Source organism: Chiloscyllium plagiosum, chromosome 23 (assembly GCF_004010195.1).
Source record: "Chiloscyllium plagiosum isolate BGI_BamShark_2017 chromosome 23, ASM401019v2, whole genome shotgun sequence".
NCBI lineage: Eukaryota > Metazoa > Chordata > Chondrichthyes > Orectolobiformes > Hemiscylliidae > Chiloscyllium > Chiloscyllium plagiosum.
In genome coordinates this window covers 40,142,037-40,153,078 of record NC_057732.1, presented here as the reverse complement: position 1 = coordinate 40,153,078, position 11,042 = coordinate 40,142,037, and the positions used below count along the sequence as shown (strand labels likewise).

The following is an 11,042-nucleotide window of genomic DNA, read 5'->3' as shown; positions in this document are numbered from 1 at the left end:
TAAATCTTTTCTGAACCCTTTCAAGTTTCACAACATTTTTCCGATAGGAAGGAGACCAGAATTGCATGCAATATTCCAACAGTGGCCTAACTAATGTCCTGTACAGCTGCAACACGACCTCCCAATTCCTGTACTCAATACTCTGACCAAAAAAGGAAAGCATATCAAACGCCTTCTTCACTATCATATCGACCTGCGACTTCACTTTCAAGGAGCTATGAACCTGCACTCCAAAGTCTCTTTGTTCAGCAACACTCCCTAGGACCTTACCATTAAGTGTATAAGTCCTGCTAAGATTTGCTTTCCCAAAATGCAGCACTTCGCATTTAGCTGAATTAAACTCCATCTCTATTGGCCCATCTGGTCCAGATCCTGTTGTAATCTGAGGTAACCCTCTTCGCTATCCACTAATTTTGGTGTCATCTGCAAACTTACTAACTGTACCTCTTATGCTCGCATCCAAATCATTTATGTAAATGAAAAAAAGTAGAGGACCCAGCACCGATCCTTGTGGCACTCCACTGGGCACAGGCACTCCACCACCACCCTCTGTCTTCTACCTTTGAGCTAGTTCTGTATCCAAATGGCTAGTTCTCCCTTTATTCCATGAGGTCTAACCTTGCTAATCAATCTCCCATGGGGAACCTTTTCGAATGCCTTACAAAAGTCTATAATCCCTTTGAGGTGGGTGTAAAAGATTGTTCATCAATACTTATTTCTCAATCAACATTACTAAAACATTATGTTGTTGTCATGTCTTTCCCTGGAGCTTGCTGTGTTCTAATTGCCTGCTATATTGGTACATTAAATAGTCCTTCACTAACTGTGAAGTGTTTTACAACATCCTTCAAGTGTGAAAGATGCTAAATAACTGCAAGTTATTTTGTATTTGGTTAACGGTTCAATGTTGTGTTGGTTTGGGGTTGGGGAGTCCAGAACCAGAAGGCATAGGTTTAGGGTGAGAGGGGAAAGATATAAAAGAGACCTAAGGGGCAACTTTTTCACGCAGAGGGTGGTACGTGTATGGAATGAGCTGCCAGAGGATGTGGTGGAGGCTGGTACAATTGCAACATTTAAGAGGCATTTGGATGGGTATATGAATAGGAAGGGTTTGGAGGGATATTGGCCGGGTGCTGGCAGGTGGGACTAGATTGGGTTGGGATATCTGGTCGGCATGGACAGGTTGGACTGAAGGGTCTGTTTCCATGCTGTACATCTCTATGACTCTATGAATATTTTAGTAAAAGCATAAAAGACAACAAGAATAATGACATATAAACTCACTAGAACATTACCAGGACTGAAGGTTAACACTTTGAATAGGAAATTGAGAAGAGCCATTTTTCCAATTGAGCCGAGAAGGTGACAGAGCGAACAGAAAGAGATCTCCAAGATTATTATTGGAATAATATCATAAATAAGGATTGTTTGGTTGGAAGGACAGTAAACAAAAAAGATTGGAGAAAGATTGGAGTGATTGGACTTGTATACACAAGGGTTTAGAAGGATGAGAGTGGATCTGATTGAGAAGAATAAAATTATTAATGGATTGGACACTCTGGAGGCAGGAAGCATGTTTCCGCTGATGGGTGGTTCCAGAACCAGAGGACACAATTTAAAAATAAGGGGTAGGCCATTTAGAACAGAGTTGAGGAGAAACTTCTTCACCCAGAGAGGAGTGGATATATGGAATGCTCTGCCCCAGAAAGCAGTGGAGGCCAAGCCTCAGGATATTTTCAAGAAAGAGATGGATAGAGATAGTGGAATCAAGGGTTATGGGGATAAGGCAGGAACAGGATACTGATTGTGAATGATCAGCCATGATCATAATGAATGCTGGTATTGGCTCAAAAGGCCGAATGGCCTACTCCTGCACCTATTGTCTATTGTCAAAAGGAACAAATTCTAAGATAATCACAAAAAATACTTTGCTCATGGCTATGAGGGATCAAATAGTAAAGTGAGACCAGACAAGATGAGAAGAGAAATGCTGCCATGAACCTGATAGATGAAATGGCATTTTGCCATCCTGTTGCATCCTATAGTTCTTTGATGTAAGTTCCTGCAAGCTTGAAAGATCTCACAGATCTGGAGGATTCAACAGTCTGTTTCTTTCCAGTCACACAGATTCACCATTGTTCCAGAGAATGTCCAACCTTTAGCAAATCAAATGTCATTTCCCCTTCCCCTTTCCTCTCCCCTCACCATCCATCCACGGACAGACAGGCTAGAATTGCATTGTAGCATTGTGTGGATCCAAGTACACTGTGGAGTGGAGGGTTGTAAGTGTACCAATTACTTAGAATAGAGGTTGGTTGACCATCCCATTCCAGCATTCAATTAAACGATGGCAGATTAATATCTTAACTTCGACTATGGTTCTGTCACCTTTAACACTCTTGCCTGACAAAAATCTATCAAGTTTGGTTTTGAATATTCTAATTGAGTACCACCTCAACAGCTTTTTGAAAAGAATTCCAAGGTTCAACTGAAGCATTGCATCGCTACATTAGATGCAGTGCTTTGTTAACTTGAACCTCTGTTTTATATTACAGGAGCAGTATGGGACCACCAACAAATTTGACAGGTGAGAAAATGAGGCATTTTCCAGTGGAGCAAGTTATGTGTTCTGTAGAAGGAGTAAGCTGATATGAACAAACAAGTTAGGAATAGCTCACAATGTGGTGTCTTCTACAGAAGTGCAGACTGGGCAACAGTTTTTGCAGAAAACCCACATTCTGTCCTCAAAAAGACCCTGAGCTTCCAGTTGCCTGCCCTTTCAACACACCACCATGCTCCCCGGCCAATACCCCTGCCTGGGGTTTCCTACACTGCTCCAGAGAAGTTCAGCGCAAGCCAGAAGCACAACATCTCAGTTTCCTCTTGGGAACTCTGCAGCCTTCTGGACTCAATATCAAGTTCAATAATTTTAGGGCCTGAACATCTTCTCCATGTCCTTACCCCAACCCCCACACAACCAGGCCTTGGTATCCCATGGGCTGCTACCACAAACAACTTATTGTCAGCCACTAACAATCTCTATTAGCAGCTATTGATTCTCCCAGGCTTACCTTTACACGCTTTTTTGTCTGCCCAACTGTTTTTTCTTTCTCTCTCTCTCTGTGCTCCATTTCTACCTATCATTGACTCATTGCCCCCCTGCCTTCTCTAACATATACAATATACCAACCTTTTCCCAGTTACAATCAGTTCTGTAGAAGAGTCACTGGACCCGAAACATTAACTCTGCTTTCCCTCCACAGATGCTGCCAGATCTGCTGAGTTTTTCTGTCAATTTCTGATGATGTTTCAAATTAGGAGTAGCAGTGAAACATTTCATCCTCTCAGGTCTGCTCTGTTATTTGATATCATCATGGTTGATCCACTAATTTCCACTCTAGCCGCAATGTCCTTTGACTACCTTGTCAATAGAGAGAATCTATCTAACTGAGCCTTAAAAGTGAAGTTGCAGGTAGACAGGATATTGAAGAAGGTGTTTGTAATGCTTTCCTGTATTGGTCACAGCGTTGAATATAGGAGTTGGAAGGTCATGTTACAGCTGTACAGAACATTGGTCAGGCCACTTTTTGAATATTACATGCAATCCTGGTCTCCCTCCTATCAGAAGGATGTTTTTAGATTAGATTACCTACAGTGTAGAAACAGGCCCTTTGGCCCACCAAGTCCACACTGACTTTCCGAAGGGTAGCCCACCTAGACCCGTTTCCATATATTTATCCCTGTTAGGTGCTTTAGTCAGAGGGAAATGGGTCTGGGTGGGTTACTCTTCAGAGGGTCGGTGTGGACTTGTTGGGCCAAAGGGCCTGTTTCCACACTGTAGGGAATCTAATCTAATCTAATGCACCTAACACTACGGGCAATTTATCATAGCCAATTCATCTGACCTACACATCTTTGGAATGTGAGAGGAAACCAGAGCACCTGGAGGAAACCCACGCAGACACAGGGAGAATGTGCAAACTCCATACAGACAGTCACCCAAGGGTGGAATCGAACCTGGGTTCTGGCTCTGTGAGGCAGCAGTGTTAACTACTGAGCCACTGTGCTGCCCTAAATACCCTAATGTTGTGAAACTTAAAAGTGTTCAGAAAAGATTCACAAAAATGTTGCCGGAGTTGGAGGGTTTGAGCTATATAGGGAGAGGCTGACTAGGCTGGGGCTGTTTTCCCTGGAGTCTTGGAGGCTGAGGGATGACCTTATAGAGGTTTATAAAATCATGAGGGGCATGGATAGGATAAATAGGCAAGGTCTTTTCCCTGGGGTGGGGGAGTCCAGAACTAGAGGACATAGGTTTAGGGTAAGAGGGGAAAGATTTAAAAGGAACTTTAGGGGCAACCGTTTCACGCAGAGGGTGTTGTGTGTTTGGAATGAGCTACCAGAGGAAGAGGTGGAGGCTAGTACAATTACAACATTTAAAGGCATCTGGATGGGTATATGAACAGGAAGGGTTTAGAGGGATATGGGCCAAGTGCTGGCAAATGGGACTAGATTAGGTTGGGATTTCTGGTCATCATGGACGAGTTGGACCAAAGGGTTTGTTTCCGTGCTGTACATCTCTATAACTCTATGATTCCATGACCCATCCTCTGCCTTCTGGAGAAATAAGTTCCATACACTAATCATGCTCTGACACAAAATGTTTCTCCACACCTCCATCTAAAAGTAATATCTCTTACTTTTAAACTGTATCCCCTCATTTTAGTCTCTCCCATAAGGGAAATATGCTTTCAGCATCCACCCTGTCATGTCCTCTCAGGATTTAAACAAAATCCAAAAGAACTGCAGGTGTTGTAAATCAGAAACCAAAACAGAAGTTGCTGGAAAAGCTTAGCAAGTTTGGCAGCATCTGTGAAGAGAAATCAGAATGACCATGTCAGGTCCAGTGACCTTTCCTGTTCTGAGGAATCTGAAATGTTAACTCTGATATTTCTTCACAGATGCTGCCAGACCTGCTGAGCTTTTCCAGCAACTTCTGTCTTTTATTTCCTCTCAGGGTCTTGCCAGTTTCAATAACATCATTTCTTATTCCTCTAAACTTTTGTGGATAGAGGCCCAATCTGTCCAGCCTTTCCACATAACCACCTCATCCTAGGTATCAGCTAACACAACATTCTCTGCACTGTTTCTAATGCAACCAAAGTCTTTCTTAAATCAGGGTACCAAAACTGGTGCATAGGTCGTCTCAGAAACATCTTGTGTGACACTATGTTTATATATTCCATCTCCCTTGCTATAAATGACAATAAACTCCATTTGCCTCCCCAATCATGCACCATCCCTGCAAACTATATTTTTTGTAGTTAATGTACCAGATCACTGATGAAGGACTGTAATATATCATTATTATTTGGCAACTTAAATTTTAAAGTAGATTTTTGGTTTTCTGTTAATGGAGGTGACAATTCTTTTCAGGATCAGAAGCTTTTTTTTATAAGCAGTGGATCAAAACAGCAGTTCCAAGGCATCATGTGGCTTAAGCTCAATGACTGACGAAGTTCCCTGCTGAGATAATTGCTGAAATAGTTACTACGTTGAGTCTTTATGACCCAGAAAAAGAAGCCAGAAGAAGGGTTGCTTTAGAAGATCTGAGAAAGATGCACTAAGTGGCAATTAATTAGTGGTCAAGGTTGCTGGAAAACACTTTTCTGAGAGTTCAGTGTGAAAAATCAACTGGTTAACTTGTAACTGTATATATCAGGAACAATAGTAATGGAGAGAATCATATAAAATCATACGTTCAAACATAAAAATTAGGATCAAAGTTAGGTTATTTGGCTCATGCCTGCTCTGCCATCAATATAGTCATGGCTTATCTGTTCATGTTATGAATTACAAATTCCTATCTACTCCTGTTAACTTTTTATTGTATTGCATCTACCTTCAAATTCTGTTGAACATACAGAAATTTGACAAGAGGAAATGCTTGCAACCTCTTCAGTTGAGAAGAAATCTTAAAGTGAAGGCAGGAGGGATGCTTCACTGAGGCTGAGATTCTGCAAAGTATAATCTGGGAAAGATGACTGAATCTTTCTTTTTGCTGTTTGAATCTTTCCAAATTGCCATATGATTTTGTATTTTTGTTTTGCTTCTGTGTAATGAAGTTAAAAATACATTAGCATCCTTTTGTAAATATGTTCAGTGACCGACCATAGCAGGATCCAAATTGTAAAAATAAAATTTATCAACCCAGGCCTCACTCTGCCAGTTTTACCATTAGCTGGAATCAATAACAATCCTCTGATCCCTCCATATTGCTGAGTTCTGCAATTTCTCTCCATTTAAAAGCATGCTGCTTTTCCATTGTTCCTGCCAAAGGAGACAATTTTACATTTTGCCACATGGGTCCATCAGGAATATTTTTGCCCATTCATTTAATCTATCAATATCCTTTTGCAGATTGCTTATGTCCTCTTCATAACTTAATTTCCTACACATCTTTGTGTTATCATCAAACTTAGCAACCATACATTTGGTTCCTCCAACTTTGATATAGGTTTTAATTCATTGAGGCTCCAATGCTGATCCCTCTTGCACTCCACTGATTACATTTTCCAACCTGAAAATAACCCAATTATCAGTACATTTGATTTCCTGTTCACTAACCATTCGTCTACTCATGCTAATGTGTTATCCTTACACCATGTGTTCTTATTTTGCCTAATAACCTTTGACGTGGCAAATTATTAAATGCCTTTTGGAAATCAGAAATTGCCTTGATTTCTTTAATATATACATTTCAGGGATTCACAATGACACATTAGCAATTATTACAGTTCAATAATTATTTGTATGTTTTTAACTGCAATTGATAATTGCTGATAGGTAAAGCATTTTAATATAGTGAGAAATCTAAAATGTCATACCAAAGGCCACAACTAAGATTGAAAAGCATAAGGCAAAGATAATACGTGACCACTGATCAGACTGAAATGGGAGACAAAGCATGAAGGGATGCCCAAGAATTGCATTGATTTATATTAATTAAATATTATCTTTATGTATGCTAACTCACATTTAGATGCTGTAGTTCTTGGAGAGATTGCACCAGGTCAAGCTGTGCCTCATTACTGGCAGTGATTCGTAAAACCTGGTCACTGTAGGAAGCAAACATGAAAGAAAGGGAATTGAAATTCTTCATGGGAGAGTTAAAAGCCATGGGGCAGTCTTTTCATCTCAAACCTTGAGAGAGGAATGTGTTACACTGTTTCTGAAATGGTAGATTATTGTGTGTTACTTTAAGCTTTGTACCAAAAATTACAATAGGCTGTGGAATAATAATGTGGAAGCAGGAAATGGCAGAGGAGTTGAATAAATACTTTACTTCAGTCATCATGTTAGAAGACACTAACAGCATTCCAAAACACACTAAATAAAGAGCTAAAAGAAGGTGTGGAAATAAATATGATACTATCACAAGAGAAAAAGTAAATGGGTAAACTAATGAAGCCAAAGGCCTAGGGTTGCATCCTGGAATTTTAAAGCAAGTAGATACAGAGATGATGGATGCACTGGTAACAATTCTCCAACAATCCTTGACTTCCAGAAAAGTTCCAAAGGATTGGAAAGTTATCAATGTAACACGCTTATTCAAAAGTTGAGCCAGACAAAAAAAAGCACAAGAGATGTGGAGGTACAATGGTTCAATGGTTAGCACTGTCCTCTCACAGCACCAGGGACCTGGGTTCAATTCCAGTTTTGGGTGACTGTCTGTGTGGAATTTGCACACTCTCCCTGCGTTTGTGTGAGTTTCTGCTGAATGCACTGGTTTCCTCCCACAGATGAAGATGTGCTATTTAGGTGGATTGGCCATAGGAAATTGCCCTGTAATGTCCTGGGATGTGTACGCTAGATGGATTAGCCATGGAAATGTGGGGTTATAGGGATAGGTTGGGTGTCTGGTTCTTGGTCGGATGTTCTTTGGAGGATTGGTGCAGACTTTGCTTGTCCGAAAGGCTTCTTTCTGCACTGTAGGGAGTTTCTGATATGATAGGCCTATTAGCTTAACATCAGTCATTTGGAAAATGTCTGATTCTGTTACAAATGATGTGAAAGCAGAATATATGGAAATACATAACACAATCAAGCAGAGTCAGCATGGCTTCATGAAGGGGAAATCATTCCTGACAAAATTATTAGAATTCTTTGAGGAGATAAAAAACAGGAAAGATAAATGGAAACCAGTAGATGTAATATATTGGCTTTTCCAAAAGGCATTTGATAAGGCACCACATATAAAGCAACTTAATAGGATAAGAGCTTATGATATTGGGTGGTATATTAGTATGGATAGAGAATTGGCTAAGTAATAGAAGACAGAGAATCAGGATGAGGGAGCATTTTCAGGATGGTTACCTGTAACAAGTGAAATGTCACAGGAATTAGTGCTTGGCGTTACAATTGTTTTCTAGATTATTGGCTTGGACAACAGAAGTGGAATACTGTCACCAGGTTTGCAGATGACACAAAAATAGGTGAGAAGGCAAATAGTGTGGATGACGCAAACAGTCTACAGAAGGTTGGAGACAGCTGAAGTGAGAGCATAAAAGATTAAATATAATGTGTGAAAATGTGTGTTTATGCATTTTGGCAGGGAGAATAGAGGAACTGAATATTATTTAAGTGGACAGACACTGTAAAAAGATGTATCACAAAGGGATCTGAGGGTCCTCATGGACTAAGCACACAAAAGATAGCATCCATTTTCAATTGCAATAAGGAAGGCAAATGAACTTTATTTCAAAGGCAACAAAATCTAAAAATAGGGAAATTTTGTTAAAACTATACAAGGCGCCAGGTGGATCACACCTAGAATACGGTGAACAATTTTGATGCCCTTACCTAAGGAATAATATATTGGCATCAGAGGCAGTCTAGAGAAGATTCATAGGGTTGATCCCAGTAAGGAGGATTTTCTTACGAAGAGAGGTTGAGTAAGATGAGCCTTTACTCATTGGAATATAGAAGAATGAGAATGACCTAATTGAAACATATAACACTGTTCAGGTGCTTGACAGGGCAGATGCTGAGAGTTCATTTCTCCTTGTCTAGGACCAGAAAGCGTAAACTCAGAATAAAGGGTGCCACATTTAAGACAGAGCTGAGAAGGAATGTATTCTTTCAGTAGGTAATCAATCTGTGGAATTATTTATGCAGGCGGCTGTTGAAACCAAGTCATTAAGTATATTCAAGGTTGAGAGAGACAGACTTTTAATGAGAATGGAATCAAGAGTTATGGGGATAAGGTAGGGAGGTGGAGTTGAGAATTATCAGATGAGTCATGATCTCATTGAATGGCAAAGCAAACTCAGTGAACTAAGTGGTTGCTTAGTCTTACAATTTCATAGGACATTTTTTGATGATGTATTAAGCAACCCAAAACCATCTCATTCAGATTCGCTATAGATATCAGAGGGAATCAGTTTAGCTCAGTTCGCTGGCCAATTGGTTTACAGAGTATTGTAATGCCAATAACGTGGGTTCAATTCCTGTCACCTGTTTGAGGTTACCATTGAAGGACTCTCCTCTTCAACCTCTTCCCGTGCCTGACGTCTGGTGGCCCTCAGGTTAAATCACCACTAGTCGCTTCTCTCTAATAAGAAAGCAGCCCCTATGGTCTGGTAAGACTACGGCAACACAACTACAAAGGTATCAGAGAAAGTTGAGACCTTAATCCTGTTTATCTGAATTGGAAAGATTGGCACTTTCAGAAAGCACAGACCTTTGTTACGTGCTGTAGCAGAAAACAAATGTTATTCATTGCAAAAGTTAAACTCGATTATTCAAGAAACTGTGCAATAGAATTTCTAGGAAAAATATTGTATTGATGTAATAGTTTCTGTTAATTAAATAGTTTATTTTAATTAAACAGCTTATTTGTCCAAACATTTAATGAGTAGCTTTCCTGGGTGGTCAGGCAGCGTTTTTGTGATGATCTTAGAACCCATGGTTCTGCAACCCAGTAATTTTTAAAAAAGTTTTCTTTCAGTCCAATTAGGATTAGTGCCCATTATTTACCCCATGCCTTTAAACCCAGCTGGGATTCCCGCCCCCGTTACTTGCAGAACAGTGAGTCCTCGGGTACAAGCTATCAACACCACACAAGTAATCAACCAACAGGGGGCATAAGATATCACATGAAGACTGCACCCTTCGAGACCCCCCCTCCTATTTTCGGTTTTAATGTTGTGAAGTCCCTATGCTTTCAATTCATCCTCTGTGCTCTCCTAGGCCATTCAAATATGTTTCAGAGACAAACCTTGAAGGATTCTAACAGTATAAGGATAAGAGTCAAAACTGGTCATTTGTTAGTGGATCTTTTTGTCTCCTTTAATCTCTATTTTCCTTCTTTCATTTCTCCATTTTGTTCTTATTGCCCTGGTCACTTTAGCTCATGTTCAACCAATCAAAATGTGCTCAAATGCTATGAACAAGTGTCAATGATCAAGTTCAGCAGCTCAACTCTGAAGTCGTGGAGTGAAGGGGGTTTGACAACCCCCCAGAATTGCCTTGGATGCTACTAGATTCTGGATTAGTGGTGCTGGAAGAGCACAGCAGTTCAGGCATCATCCAAGGAGCTTCGAAATTGACATTTCGGGCAAAAGCCCTTCATCAGGAATAAAGGCAGTGAGCCTGGAGCGTGGAGAGATAAGCTAGAGGAGGGTGGGGGTGGGGAGAAAGTAGCATACAGTACAATGGGAGAGTGGGGGAGGGGATGAAGGTGATAGGTCAGGGAGGAGAGGGTGGAGTGGATAGGTGAAAAACGACAGGTAGGACAAGTCCGGACAAGTCATGGGGACAGTGGTGAGCTGGAAGTTTAGAACTATGGTGAGGTGGGGGAAGGGGAAATGAGGAAACTGTTGAAGTCCACATTGATGCCCTGGGGTTGAAGTGTTCCGAGGCGGAAGATGAGGCGTTCTTCCTCCAGGCGTCTGGTGGTGAGGGAGCGGCGGTGAAGGAGGCCCAGGACCTCCATGTCCCCGGCAGAGTGGGAGGGGGAGTTGAAATGTTGGGCCACGGGCGGT

At 40.9% G+C, this 11,042-nt stretch overlaps 1 protein-coding gene across 1 annotated transcript in view; it reads right to left on the bottom strand.

Annotated features, from left to right (window-relative positions):
• LOC122561472 (carboxypeptidase A1-like) overlaps positions 1–11,042 on the bottom strand; it is a 39,750-nt gene that overhangs the window by 25,772 nt on the left and 2,936 nt on the right. Inside the window, exon 3 of the mRNA XM_043713216.1 lies at positions 7,034–7,115. Coding sequence (XP_043569151.1) covers positions 7,034–7,115 — 82 coding nt within the window. The remainder of the gene's footprint in view (positions 1–7,033; positions 7,116–11,042) is intronic.